The 15,519-nt window shown below is 38.5% G+C and overlaps 1 protein-coding gene across 1 annotated transcript; it reads left to right on the forward strand.

The window, feature by feature from the left end:
- On the forward strand, nucleotides 1-15,312 carry Adamdec1 (ADAM like decysin 1). Its single transcript, XM_070016673.1, has 14 exons — nucleotides 1-132; nucleotides 3,007-3,116; nucleotides 3,870-3,946; nucleotides 4,687-4,765; nucleotides 6,526-6,602; nucleotides 7,917-8,109; nucleotides 8,340-8,402; nucleotides 9,631-9,702; nucleotides 10,005-10,174; nucleotides 10,526-10,607; nucleotides 11,237-11,367; nucleotides 11,996-12,173; nucleotides 14,662-14,759; nucleotides 15,208-15,312. The coding sequence occupies exons 1-13, from the start codon at nucleotides 84-86 to the stop codon at nucleotides 14,749-14,751; spliced, it is 1,371 nt and encodes a 456-aa protein (XP_069872774.1). The 5' UTR covers nucleotides 1-83; the 3' UTR covers nucleotides 14,752-14,759; nucleotides 15,208-15,312.
- Nucleotides 15,313-15,519: the final 207 nt, after the last annotated feature.

Below are 15,519 nucleotides of genomic sequence, written 5' to 3' on the forward strand. Positions count from 1 at the left end.
AGAAGTACAAATAGATGAAAACGACAGCGAGGGAGACCACAATGACACACTGTGTGAGCTTTTAACAACCAGCTGTAGCCAGGATGTCTTGGGTCCTGTTCTCTGTTCTTTGGCTCATCGTTCAAACTCAAGGTAAGAATGAGTATGCTGGAATTTTATATAAAAGTCAAATTATGTGATGAATGTACCCCTAGGAGATGAGAAAAGCTTTGTAATCCAAAGGATCACTACCATTTGGATTTTTCTTTCCTAATATATAATATATATTCTATATAACATTTACATGTTCACTACATAAAACATATATGTTAAAGTTTGTCATTTTTTCAAATTTAATGCCTTTTACTAAGTAAAAAATTCATCATTTTCCAAAACAGAACAGGTAAAAGTATATGAGTGGTCTATTTATGTTTTCATTGATAAATAATTTTTAACTAATGTATTTAGGATTGTAAGCTATGTTGTAATAAAGCTACATTTTAAGATTATTTCCTGAGGAGGATTCATTAGTGGAATGGCAAGGTCAAAAAGTCTAGGCCTGGAAAAAAATAACTCTTTTCCTCCATAGGGTTGATAATTGACAGTTGAACCATTTGGCACTTGCTGTATGCACTCTTGTTATCCTATGAAGCAATTGCACCCATTGGTGCCATCATGGGTTACTTTGCTTGTGATCACATGACTGTCATGTTAAAAGTCAAATGCTGGGAATCTCCACATTTCTGTATATAAATACATTTCTAGGAAAGCTTATACTGAAACAGGTTTTTTAAAAAACATAGATAGCTAAGGGCCTACCTTAAGCCTATCACAAAATTATCACTTGTTTAAGGAAACTGCAAACATTGCACTAACAGGACTATCAGGGTAGATCTTACCCTCATATTCAACCACTAATGTACCAAAGAAATAACTTAGATAAATTTTAAGCCAGTAATGATGGTATATATACATACAGCTTAATGAGTGCTTTCATAGTCATTTACTCAATTCTTAGGAACTCTGCTCATTTTCAAGATTTTGTGTTTTACACAATAATTTAGTGAAAAGTCTCTGAACTTCTATCTCTCATTCAACAATCCTAATAATTTACCCCATGACACAGCTAGACCACTCCTGGGTGTATAACTGCAGTGTGTAAATCATCATACAACAGAGATAATGGTGCACACATATTTATAGCAGCACTATTCACAAGAACCAAGCTATGGAATCAGGCTAGAGGTCCAACCATGATGATTGGATAAAGAAAATGTGGTCTCTAAATACATATGTATTCCATTATAAAGACAGGCACTCTATTGCTGAGCTACACTTCCGGGACTTTCTATGCTGGTTATTTTCACATAGGGTTTTGATTTTTGTCTGAGTCTGTACTTGGACAGCAGTCCTCCTATTTTCCATTTCCCATGACAGCTCAGATGTCAGATGAACACCATCACACCCAGCTTCTTCCACTGAAATGAAGACTTAGAATTTTTTTCTTTTGCCAATGCTGGCCAAAAACTTTGATCCTACAGATTTCAGCTTTCTGAGTACCTAAGAATATAGACATGAAACTAATGCCCAGCTTGATAAAAGAAAATGTATTAAGTAGTTTTATACTTTGTGCTTCATTATATAATATTTTTCTCAGGAAAGCATTGTTCAGAACTCTAGAAGTTGACTTAGGAGATAATTCTTTCCTTATTCTTTTCCCTTAGTCTCTTCATTATCAGCAAAGTGCCCAATTCACTTGTTGGTCCTTAATTGCTCTGATTGTCTTAACAGAAAACTCTCTGTGGACAGATTCTGTGTGTGTGTGTGTGTGTGTGTGTGTGTGTGTGTGTGTGTGTGTGTGTGTGTGTGTGTGTGTGTGTGTGTGTGTGTATGTGTGAAAACGTGAATGTTCATGAATAAGATTGACCTTAATTGAATAATCAGAAAGAACAAAAAAGATGTGGTGCTATTTTCCTAGGAGAGTGATAAATAGTTTTTTTTTATGGTGTTCTTCTTCAATCTCCGTCTCACATAGCAAATCACACAAAGGCAAACAGCTTTCTCAAGGGCCGTTTAGCAAAGGTATCAGACCACATCCTTTAGCTCCAAGATCAGTTCTTTTCTTACTAACTAAAAACAACAGGAGCTAATGATGTAATTTCAAGTCCAACAAGAAAGATCTCGTCTATAATCAATTGTCCTCCATGCTCTCTGTGGCCTAAAAAAATATTCCAAGAGAGGTCAGTAAAAATTTATTTCTGGTGATATCTGCAGTCTTCAGGGAAAATGTCAATGAAGAAAAGAATCACCATTTATTGTCACATGAGGAGTAAAATTACTACTTATAACATTCCCCTTTGACTCCCCAAGTAGATGTATTATCTGAAAATTATATGGAAATTATATATAAAATTATTAGAAAATTTTGACTTGTGGAGTGGGTATTCACATCTGCACCACAGTGGGAAAATGGTGTAGAAGGCATTGAGAGGGTAAGAAATCATAATTGGAAAGAACATTCTAGAAGGAGAAGGAAATGCATTATTCCAGGCAGAACTTTATTCTCAGACAGGCAGTTTCTCCAACTTGTGGTCCAGGTTTACATTCATAGAGATCATCTCAAGAACTGTTTTGTGGGGCTGGGAAGGTGGCTCAGTGGTAGAGCGCTTGCCTTGCATGCATGAGGCCCTGGGTTCGATTCCTCAGCACCACATAAGCAAAAAGAAAAAAGCCAGAAGTGGCACTGTGGCTCAAGTGGTAGAGTGCTAGCCTTGAGATGAAGAGCTGAGGGACAGTTCCCAGGCCCAGAGTTCAGGCCCCACAGCAGGACCTTCCCCCCCAAAAAAAAGAACTGCTTTGTTGACCCTATGTCATTATAGAATGGAGTTGAGAGAGAAAAATATAAACTTTTGTAATCAAAGCTAAAATGAAAGAATCAACTTGCTTTTAATGCTTTCTCTCTGTGTCCTTTTAATAAAACAACCAGCCCAACCACTCTTTTATTGCATATTCTCTCTCCTTTTCTAGCCAACACTGTAAAGCAAGGCCCTGAACTCAAGCTCCAGGAGATAGTGCACCCTAGAAAACTACCCTTTGCCTATCAAAGCGAGATTGAGAAGGAAAAGAATGATGAAGAGGTAAGTAACCCAAGAGATCGTGGTTCATTTTACAATCATCTGAAGACAGATGAGAATACTTCTCACTGATAGAAGAGATCTCACAGTCACCATCAAAGAGAAGTCTATACAGATAGCTCCTCTTTTTCCAGAACAAAGCATATGATTTGCTTACACAGTTAATAGAAGGAGCTGTCTTGCTTGAGGAGAAAGGAGAGAGCAGACTAGACATTGTTTCAAACGTGTATGTGGGATTGGATGGAATTCCAGCAAGAACAGCTATGTCTAGAAGGCATTCGTTTGAGAGCTTGTCCCTCCCTGCTCTTCAAACTCTTATGGCCCCCTTCCTCACTCCATTCTCCTGCCACCACCTCATCCACACGTAGAAACGCACCTCTGCATGGCTACAAACACTTCTCCCATTTGGTAATTTTCACTCTTACTTAATTCTTTGTAAATCTTTATTGGCTTTCTTCAGAGTATTTCAGTTCAGTTTGATAGAAATCCATCCCTTGTGATTATCCTGCTGGAGATGCATTGTGGCCCACAGGACCAGAGCCAGCCATAAGACCCTACCATATACAATGGCATTTTTAAGAAATCTATCTCAGTGTATAAGCTATGCTTCCTCTTAAAGGCAGGAGAGCACTGATTTCAGCCTGTATGCATTTATAATGGTTATCCTAATATATGCCCCATGGACCACTATGGTTGCTTTTAATAAGCCTAGACATATAAACTGTATGACATAATTACATCATTAAATACTTTCAGGGAAGATGTGCGCCTCATGTTCGGTATCAAATTACCTTAAGTGGAGAAAAAATTATCCTTCACCTTCAAAACCCCAAGTAAGTTCTGTTTCCTGAAACTCTAATCATTTTGATTGCTAATTGAGAAATGGGGAAGTATTCTTGGAGCTCTAATCAGTGTGACTGGAATAGAAGACGTGAAGCGTGTGGGGCTTTAAGAAATGTATGCTCCTGTCAACAGCAGGAGGTCTGCCTTTCATCTGTCTAAGGTCAGTGTATTCCTGGGGAATTATATGCAACGTGGAGGGCAATGAGAGGCATTCTGTAGGTGATTTTCTTTCTTAAACTTTTTGTAATGTACTGAAAATATCCTCTTTTCAAATACACCCAAATCTTGGATGTGTATTTTTATTACTGTTATAAGAACGTATGTCCAAAGGGTGCTTTCCTGGAGAGAAACTCTGGAAAATAGGACTACACAAACTTCTTCCAAGACAAAATGGCTCTTTATGCAGACTTACAAGCCAACAGTAGTTGACCAAGACTTCCTGAGCCTGTGCCCTTAGTCCAAACCAACCTAAAGAGAGCCAATTTGAAGGAAAAAAACAATCTGCTGCAACTGAGAAGCAGTTGAGATTTCTACCCTCATATTTCACCTACAGAGCTCGTTCTTTGGTTTGCTTCAGCAACAGAGTTCCAATGTTGGAAAAGGAAAAATGGCCCAAAGGTCAACTCTTCCTCATCATAGACATTTTCATTCTCTTAGTGCTGAAGAATGTATCATGGAAGTCAGCCTTTGCTTCTATCCTGAGTATCCTATGAGTTCTCATTCTCTACAGATTCCTCCTGGGGTCAGACGGCGCTGAAACAAAGCACTCATCAGGAGCAGAGAACGTTACCAGGAACCCTCAGAACAGGGTAAGGTCTGAAGGCTTCCTGGGACTTACCCTAGCATCTGCCACTTATTAAAAATGCATAGCTCCAGAGACATTGATTTAAAAAATAATCAAATAACTTGAAAGCCAGGTGCTCATCCATAGCCAGTTAGACAAATAGAGAAAAATCGTAGCTTTGAAAAGGTGGGGGGCTGGGAAGGTGGCTCAGTGGTAGAGTGCTTACCTTGCATGCACGAGTCCCTAGGTTTGATTCCTCAGCACCACATAAGCAAAAAGAAAAAAGCCAGAAGTGGCGCTATGGCTCAAGTGGTAAAGCGCTAGCCTTGAGCTGAAGAGCTGAGGGACAGCGCCCAGGCCCAGAGTTCAGGCCCCACGACCGGACCCCCCCCCAAAAAAAGAAAAGGTGGGAATAGCATGAGGCTTCTGTCACCTGTTTAGAAGCACATCAAGTCTACTTGTCTCTAGACTATTTTATATTCAGGTTAGGAATTTGTCCCCTAATATGCCTGTATGGAAATAGCCCAACAAAACACTTTGTTCCCTTAATATACATTAAGTAAAAGCAAAGACTTGCTGTTCCCTATAAATACTTGAAACTTGCTATTACTACTGTTTCCTGAAAATATTTGCATTTATCCTGATGTTTACAACACAGTATAATTAATGTTTATATCTAGACCAGTAACAATTCTACACCCTCCAGTTCTAGAGCCTAGCCTCCAGATGTAAAGAATCATGACACACAAAAAAATCAGAGATCAGGCAAAAGGTCTCTTCTCTGGAACTGTATACCTACTTGTCTCTATAAACAAATAGAAACCACATAAAACTTCCACCACCTCTGCCTGGCTGCTTCCTTGTTGTATCAAAACTCTCATTTCACAGATTTCTGGATGTTTGGTAACATTTGTCCTCGGAGAAGAGTATCTGATAGCTTCATTAGTGATTCCTTTTTTGTTGTTATTGTTGCCATTGCTGAGATATGACGGTTTGAACTCAGGGTTCTCTAACACCTGAGCTTTTCTCCCAGACCTCCTGCTTCAGTTCCAATGGTCGATGGTATATTGATGCAGTACCTTGCCCACCTCTTCAATGAGAAAGTTTCTTGTAAAGAACACACACCACACACACACACACACACACACACACACACACACACACACACACACACACACACACAAAACAAGTCAGTTACCTTTGAACCAGAGGTGATTTATGGTAAGTTTATCTAGATCTCTCCACATACATGTCCCCTTGCTAATACAGACCAGTAACTGTGCATTATCTTAGCTGTAGACAAATATTCCCAGTTTTCAAATCTGGTAGAAAAGGATCCACTAACAGACGGATTAAAATGGTGACTTCAGCCAGTCAGTCTGAAGAACTCAGGATGGTCCCACCCTCAGAGCCTGCAGGTGATACTGAAACCCCCAGTGATTGGCTACTTCTCATTCACCATGAGACACTTAGAGCACCAGCCTGGACTTTATTTCACTGCTCACTAGTGTGAGAGAAATTACTGAGAATCCAGATAGAGAGTTCAGAGTCACCTGTGGAGTGGTTCAGAAGGCCCCCAAAGACCTCAAAGGGTTTTCTTTCTGGAAAAAGAGTAAGGGCCCCAGTCCTGAGTTGAGCTTTCTTTCCCCTGTACTAAAGATGGTAGCCTTCTCCACATGATGCCTGTTGTTTATGTACATTTACGTGTAAGTATAATAGTGGAAGCTAGACGCATTCTGTGCACACGTGTATGATTCTGAGGTGATTTTCGGTTTTCTACTCCAGAAGCACTGTCACTATGAAGGTCACATCCTAAATGAACAGAACTCTGCGGCCAGCATCAGTACCGGCGATGGGCTGAGGTGAGAAAACTGACCAGAATAGTGAGTATCAGGAAACATTTTGCTACACAGAACTGAGTCCTTCTGGACCTTATCTGGTCTTGCTATTTTGGTATTTTCCCTCATGGATTACTTAATCAACGTGCTCCAAGTGGGAGAAGTAGAGAGCATCACCCTTACGATCATGGCATAAGCGGTGTCATCAGCTATTCCACATGTCAGTCTGGCTTTCTGAGTATCTGGGTTCATTGCCAAGTCTCTCTATGTCATTCTTAGAAACAATTGCTTGTTATTGTCTTGCAGATAATACCCTGTGAGTTTCCTAGCTGATATTAAGTTGTTGGGTGGTGGTGGTTGTTTGTGATCCTGGGACTTGAGCTCAGGGCCTAAGCTCTGTCCCTAAGCTTTTTTGATCAAGACTAGTGCTCTGACACGAGCCACAGCTCCACTTATGCCTTTTTTGGTGGCTAATTGGAGACAAGAGTCTCACAGACTCTCTTGCCTGTGCTGGTGTTAAACAGTGACTCTCAGATCTCAGCCTCTTGAATAGCTAAGACTATAGGTATGAGCTACCAATGTCTGGCTCCAGCTTAATTTTTTAAGTGTATGTGTATATGTGTTTATACAAGCAAGCCTTCCCAACCAAGAAAATCTCAGAGCCTGAAAAAGCACACATGAGAATATAATACTACCTACCACAAAGTTTACCTCTGAATGAGCACTGCTAATAACTTCTTATTGTGTCTATAATGATACACACCAACAAGTATATCTTTCAGGATTAAAATAAGAAATATGGCTCATACTTGCTGTCCCAACATGATCTATCCTTAGCATGGCACATTAAAATTTCTGCATATCATAAAATAGATACCGTTTCTAGAAGCTTCTCTGTTGTTATATCACAGAGCTCTTTCAGCTCCTACCAGTCCCCGTTTGTGACTCTGGATTCCCTACAAACACATTTTTCTTCTTGTATGGTTCTTGTACATAAACATTCCATCACTCCATTCCTAGAATCTTCCAAGATATATTCAATTACATCAATAAATAAGCTGTGACAATATTTCCTGGGCTCATCAGATACTTCCCAAATTCTTTGGGACTATTTCATTTGAGTAGTTTCTCAGGATTCTCTGGGTATATCACATGGCCTGTTTTCATTATTGTCAAATACTGATTTGTGACCCCAGTGAACATGTGCCTGTCAAAGGATCTGAGAATGAGTGTTATGTGTGGCACTGGTGAGGAGGGAGAGATTTTTTTCCCTCCATTCTCAACAGGAAACGTGAGTGCATGCCAAGGAATGCTGAAATCCATATCTGTCTCTTGCAGAGGAGACTTTACCTTCCATGATCAAAAGCTCGTGATAAGGCCTCTGGGAAGTACAGACCAGGGAGAACATGCTGTCTTTGCTTACAACCAGGAGGAGCTGGACACCGTGAATGTTAATCCTACCTGTGGTGTGAATGGTATGGGCAGGAAACAAAGGCATATTCGACCTTCCAGGTCGCTGAGAGTCTTACAGGTAGGTTCTGATTTTCTGCACCCTGATTTGTTTCAGTGGTCTCAGCAGTAACACACAATGTAGTAGTAGGCTCAACCAAGCCTGTCATGGGTGTTCTGAGTCTTCAGGGGGTGGTGTGTTGTTTGTTTGGTTTTTTTTCTTTTGGAAAAAATATATATCCTCTGGTAAGGTTTTGAATCATGTAGGATAAAAGATAATGATTAACAATGTGTTTTGTAATTATCTGAAAGCAAGAAGAGTTTCTTCAGACGCAGAAATACGTTAATCTCTTCTTGGTGCTGGATAATGCCTTTGTGAGTATGAGATGTGTTTGTTTTTTGGACAGTTTCCTCAGTGTTTGAGCTTACTTATCAGGCTAAAATCAGCAGCAAAGCTTGTGATTAACAAGATTTAGCCCACCTGATTATCCTGGATGCTGAGCCTGCCTGTCCACCACAGTTTTCACTCCTACTCATGTACTATCCAACTGTCATCAAACTTTTAGATGTTGGTAATATACTTAACACTGTATCTAGGCCATTAGCCACAAAATTAAAAATGAAGCAGTCAGGTGTTAGTGGCTCATGCTTGTAATCCTAGTTACTCAGGAAGCTGAGATCTGAAGATCAAGATTCAAAGTCAAGCCAAGGAAGGGAAGTCTGAGAGTCTTATCTCTAATTGAACATCCAGAATCCTGAAGTAAAGCTGTGGCTCAAGTGAAAATGCACCAGCCTGGGCAGGAAAAGCTAAGGGATAATTTCCAGGCGCTGAGTTCAAGCCCCAGCATCAGCAAAACTAGATAAATAGCTAGATGGTGACTCACACCTGTAATTCTAGATAGTCAGGAGGCTGAGATCTGAGGATTGTGGTTCCAAGTCAACCTAGACAGAAAATCCCCAGTGGTTAACTCCAGTTAACCACTCAAAAACTGTAAGTGGAGCTGTGGTTCAAAGTGGTAGAACACTAGCCCTGAGCAAAAGAGCTCAGGGACAGTGCCCCGGCCCTGAGTTCAAGCCCCACAACCACCAAAAAATAGATAAAATAAAATAACAATTAATTAAAACCAGAAAGTTATTAAGATATTAAATTATTTTACATTGTTATCTAAAAAATCAACACATGCAATATAAATATTACAAAAATACAAGCAAAAACTATAACTTACAAATTATACGAAAACTGTATACCTTGCAAATTTATATGCAGAGAAAAAATGCTAGCATCTATTTTTACCTCGTATATATTACTTCATTATCAAATTTGAACCTAAAACCTTCAACTTACTTGATTTACTCAACTAAAAGATGGAGAACATTGACATTTTTACAAATGCCTAATGTTTCTCTTAGGAAAAAAAATCTCTTACATTTGAAATAGGATTTGGTGAAACGAGTCTTACAAAGCTTAGCTCTGGGATTCATAGATTTTATATCTATGTAATGTATGTAATTTTTCTATGAATATGAAATCCTATACCCCCTTAGTTTGATTACTTTTTCATCTTGCTATTCTAATTCTACTTTTTGTCTCTTTTTTGTTCAGTATAAGACATATCACGGTAACCTGACTCTGATGAAAACCGTTCTGTTTGACGTGCTCAGCCTCCTGAATGTGGTAAGATACTTGTCACATGAGCATGCGCTTCTGCCGAGAAGCCTTAGGCATCACTGTAGGGACAGCCAGGGGCTAGCAGTGTCCCGTGCCGTAGAGACAGAGTTCTGGGAGATCATAGCTACGCAGCAGCATCGGGATAAGCTCATGCGTCCCTTAGCGAGGTAATTTTTTAGGAGTTCCATTTTGAAAATGGAAACTCATTACTTAAGTCTATCTTTGTATCCATGACTTGTGGTTGCACAAGTCTCAAGTACTACAAAGAATCCTGAACGTTTTCATGAAGAAAAATTCCCATTCCACAGATTTACAATACTATAGACGTTCAAGTAGCCCTGGTAGGGATGGAAATCTGGTCCGACGGTGACAAGATAAAGGTGGAACCTACCATAGGTACCACATTTAACAACTTCCTGAGATGGCACCGATCTTCCGTAGGGAAAATGAGGATCCACAACCACGCTCAGCTCCTCAGGTGAGTCCTGGGGAGAGGACAGGCATACGGATGCCGAGCAGATTGCTAGACTGTCTTCTCAGGAAAGGCTTTCCTCTGCATTGGTGTTCTAGCTTACAATGCATCTGTGAAATCAACTCATCCCTAGAGTAAAATGGCCAATAAAGCAAAATAATCACTTAGATGCACAATAACCCCCTGTAGTCATTCTTGTCCTTTGGGAGGATAGACACGGGTCTGAGACCTAGACACAGGTCTGAGGCCTAGTGAGCATACAAAGGGCAGGGCAGCGAGGGAAATCGGTATTGTCATTAGCACAAGCTGATGGTTCTGGAGTCCAGTTGTGATGGTGTATCTGTACCTTCTGCACAGTGGGATTGGCTTCAGGCACGGGCGAGTAGGCATGGTGGCCTCCAGTTCCCTGTGTTCTCTATCTTCGGTGGCTGTTATCGAGGTTGGTACCTTTATTTTAAGGATCCCTATGATTTGATGTCTCTAGGGTGTCCAGCAGAGCGCTTTGTGCTTAGAAATGATAATGATCATTTGCTCTGGCTGTACTTAATGGTGACAATGGCTCCTTGGATCGTAAAGCATCAATCCTGCCAGAAGACATCTGATTTAAATCGGTGCCAGGAATAAGAGAAGTAATGTTGAGATAGAAAGAGGATGCCAATGGCTTCTGTGGCCTAAATAACTCTAAGTTAGTCAGTTGACAAGAAATTAGGTGAGAAAGAAAGGGCCGCATGGGTAAACACGACTGATGTGATAGCATCTGCTGTGACCGATTTTACAGGCCCGCAGAGTCCATATTACATAACTAAAACGTTCCAGGAGGAACGCAGTGAATCTAGCCATTGTTCACTGACAGACTTGTCATTTACGTAGTGCTGACTCGATGTCTAGTTTCTCCAACCATTTTGGATGTGCCTTCAACACGAGGTAATAACAGTGACAGGGAACGGGCCTTGTGACCATTGCTGCTCTTCTCCTAAGCTGTTCTTTTCAAATCCTATATACAGGTAACAACTGGGAACAATGGAATGAAACTAGGTATAGCCAATGCTTCTGTGATTTCCTTTCCAGGCTAAAAGGAAGAACAATGTGACGCTGGCAGCAGTGATGTCCCATGAATTAGGCCATGCCCTGGGCATGCCTGACATTCCGTACTTCACCAAGTGTCCCTCTGGCAGTTGTGCCATGAATCAGTATCTGAGGTAAGATGATGCTGCACAAATAATAAGCATGTGAGTGCCCAGCTCTTGAAGAATGTAAATGCACTATGCGTATGCTGGGATCTTCCTTGAGAGTTATGTATCTCACCGGTCCCACCAATGTTTAAGCACCATTTTTGCCAAATATCAGTACTCATTCTTTACTATTTCCAAACACATCAAGGTCGAGTTTTTTGAGTATGGCAACCACATTAAATTAAAATTATTTTGCCTTAAAGTGATACAATAGTTTCTAGACATACTAGCCTAATTCAGATGCAAACATGTATATATATATATATATATATACACACATATACATATACATATATATATATATATATATATATATATATATATATATATATATATATATAAAACCAAAATAAGTTGACCAGCCCATTAATGTTGATCTCTTTGTAAGGACTTGATGTAGAGAAATAAGTAAACTCTACCTTGGTTTTTTTGAGGTGTTCATTGCTAAAGAACCTATAAGTCTGCACTGATTTCCCCCATGCTGAATCATTATTACTTCCTTCTGCTCGTCCCTCATGACTGCACTATCTTATAGTGGGATCAGATGTACTGCAAAGAGTGTCATCATGTTATTTCTGAGATGTTCTGTTTGCAGCTCAAAATTCCCAAAGGATTTCAGTACTTCCTGCCGGGAACATTTTCGAAGATACCTTTTATCTCACAAACCAAAGTGCCTGCTACAAGCACCTAGTCCAAAAAGTGTAATAACACCTCCAGTGTGTGGAAACCATATTCTAGAAGTGGGAGAAGACTGTGATTGTGGCTCCCCTAAGGTATGGAACTGTCTGTCCTTTATTAGGGGGAAACTGGAGAATAATCATTTTCTTTATTTTTTAACATTCTTTTGGAAATTCTAAAGAAAAGTTGATATCAGAGTCGTTAGTAGATCTACACTTCCATTATGCTGTTGATTTTAATTATTTTTTTTTCAGAAAACATTTCAAAAGCTAGGACGTAGCTTTAAGATAACATAGTTATATGATGTTGAAACTAAAGAAGAAAGCCATCAACTATAACATTTCACTTATGATCTTTCTAGATACATTATTCACAGATACCTAACCTATAAATATCAGCTGATCATTTCTTAAGCAGTAACCATTTCAGATCTAGAAGTAACTTTTCTCCACAGATATTTGGCCTGTTTCCATAGTCAGTATGTAAAACAAAGATAAAAGAAGGAGAAATAAAAACCCCAAAACCCAAACATATAAACAAGTAAAAATGAAAGCAATGTTAATGCACATTGTAAACTTCCAAGGCATCTCTGTAGTGTGCAATGGTTGGTTTTGAAGAATGTGAGATTGCTATGATTCTTGCTTAGCAATCTTCTTTTCCTTTTAAGACATACACAGTAGGCATTGTCAATATCCTTATTTTGAGAAGGAAGATTAAGGAAAGTAATCAGTTCAGAGGATATCACTAGAAATAGGTGAAATAAAGTGGATCTCCAGATTTCTTTCTTACTTTAGATGTCTCTGACACTATAGACAAAGCATCTAAATATTCTCTGTGCTTCAGTTTGTTATGCAGAAATTTTAAACCGATTCCATTGGTAGAAAAAATGCAATGACTTAATCAATTGTGGATATTAAAAATACTCTGTCTAATACAAGGAGATACAGACTTTTATACATGATGTGACCCTATTTCTTGGGTTGAAGACAATGAGTTCATCATTGTAGATACCTGAGCAGAACAAATGACATATGTTCAACATGTGTCAGCAAAGAGACAGGAGAAAGGAGAGGGAGAAAAAGAGGAAAGGGGAGAAAGAGCTTGTCTATATAATAAATAAGATATATAAGATCTAATATTCTTGAAATATATTAGGAAACATGTGAATTGTTTCCATTTTCTGTGCAATTCAATAAAACTAGGAGTTCGGGCTTATAAACAATTGGAAAAAATTTAAATAATGGTACCATATCCGAAGTTATAAGGGCAAGAAGTGTAGCTCAGTGTAAAGCACTTGCCTTCAGTGTAGGAGGTTCTGAATTCAATCCCAGTATAGAAAAGAAGAAAAGAAAGTAAGACAAGTGTTCCTCTCATATTGCATAGGCTCTCTTATTATTCCTGTGTACATTTTTAAATCTATTTGCTCCCAAGTACAATTAGAATTCAAATGAAACTAGCTAAATTCAGATCTCACTCTGAGAACCACTGATACATTCACATATTAAATATTGTCTTAAAAGACAAACTGCCTTTAAGGTTTCTTGGGAAAGTTATATATGAAGATCTTCATGTACTTCTGGCATAACTTGAAGGTTTATTCTGAAGTACATTCCTGTTTGTTGAAGATATAATATTTTCCTTTTTATTTAAATACTAGTTCACCGTTTCTAATTTTGATACTATTATACTACTAACTTCAATAGCAGTCTTAATGAGGAATCTATTATTTTAAAGAGAAGACTGTTTTATGAATAATTAGAGAATTGTATCTCATATAAACAATGAAACTATCTTTTACACTTTTCCATTATTATACCTTCATACTGCTTCTATGTCTCCCAGTTTTAAATATTCCATAAAACATAGAATATAAATAACTGGTATGTTAACTTTCATTTTATTGGATATAATTTTGCTATTTGTCATCATTATTTTATAATGATGATACATTACTCTGATCATGGTTTATATGTATGACAAATAATGCCTAAATAATTCAATTGTGGATGCTGAAAATTTTTAATGAATTTTCTCATTTATCATGATATGAGCTGTTTTCTCCTATCAAGTTCTTAATATGATACATATATTACTACATTATTATAGAACTATCCCCATATTTTTGTGAATAAAATTCCCACAGATATCATTCCATTTTTATATTAATACATTCATTTTCTATTACATACACTTTTAACATTTTTATTTATCTATGAGAATAAAGCATGTGTGTATGACCACTACCAATCTCAGATCCAAATTATGCAGGTATGGCAAAACTAATTAGGGACTTGAATTTTCTGTGTTTTCACATCCTTTGACTAGTATAGAAATAGTCTTCCTTTAATTGACATGTAGGACCATCGGGATTAAATTTAGATCATTTTATTTTTGGTCTTTGAAGAGGTGGTTTTCATTGCTCATTATATCTTTTATCCTCTATCATTAATTTTCCCTGGTCATGCCCCATGGAATTGGTAGAGTGATTCAGGTTAAAAAGTGCAACTTTATTTCATGACCCAATTCTGTGCCCCCAATGGGAAGGAAGTGTTGATGATTCTCCCTGTCTCCTGTGCTTTGAAGGGATGCACCAATGGCTGCTGTGAGCCTCTGACCTGCAGACGAAAACCAGGACCTGGCTGTGGTCAGACACCCCCTTACCTGACTCTGTGAACACACACGTGAGACCTCCCCCTTTCTCCCTCCCCCACTTATCTGAGCACTGGAGGGGGAGGGGGATAAAACAAGATAGAAACAGGAGATAGGAAAAGAGAAGAGACAGGGAGGAAGGAAGGTCAAACAGAAGGGAGGAGGGAGTGGGGAAGGACCATGTAATTTCTTAAGAGCTTTGAATGATAGAAGGCATATCCTTTACTGGTTAAAGGGTGCTATGATTGAAAGAAAATTATACCTGGACATAAGACACTTAAGTGCTAGTCACAATTCTAACAAAAACTTGGGACTTTAAACCAAGTTATTAGTTTTCTCACTTTCCAAATGGAGTTCATGATATGTTTTTCTTGGTACTGTTACTAGTGTTACTCAGATTCTATAGATTAACCTTTTCATTTTTACGTAGTATCTTACAATTGATAATAGCCATGGCATTTATTTTTTTCTTTTAAATAGAAAATGAATCAAAGAATCTTCTTCACTGAGAAGCTGCTTTTCCAAGACACACCAAGAGGCTGTATATTTTTACCATTGTATATAAATACACATGCCATCGTTGTATTCTGGGTTCTGAGTTTGTGGATTCAACCATTGAACAAATGTACCTGGAAAAAAAAGAATTACGTCTGCAGTGAACTTTTATACATTTTCATGCCATTATTTCTCAAACAATTCAACTATTTACATAATATTTACATTGTATTAGGTATTATAAACCATCCACAGAGGATCAAATACATGGGAGGCCATATGCAAACATTGTGCCAT

This window comes from Dipodomys merriami, unplaced genomic scaffold, assembly GCF_024711535.1.
Source record: "Dipodomys merriami isolate MVZ:Mamm:240054 unplaced genomic scaffold, mDipMer1.0.p SCAF_12, whole genome shotgun sequence".
NCBI classification, from domain to species: domain Eukaryota; kingdom Metazoa; phylum Chordata; class Mammalia; order Rodentia; family Heteromyidae; genus Dipodomys; species Dipodomys merriami.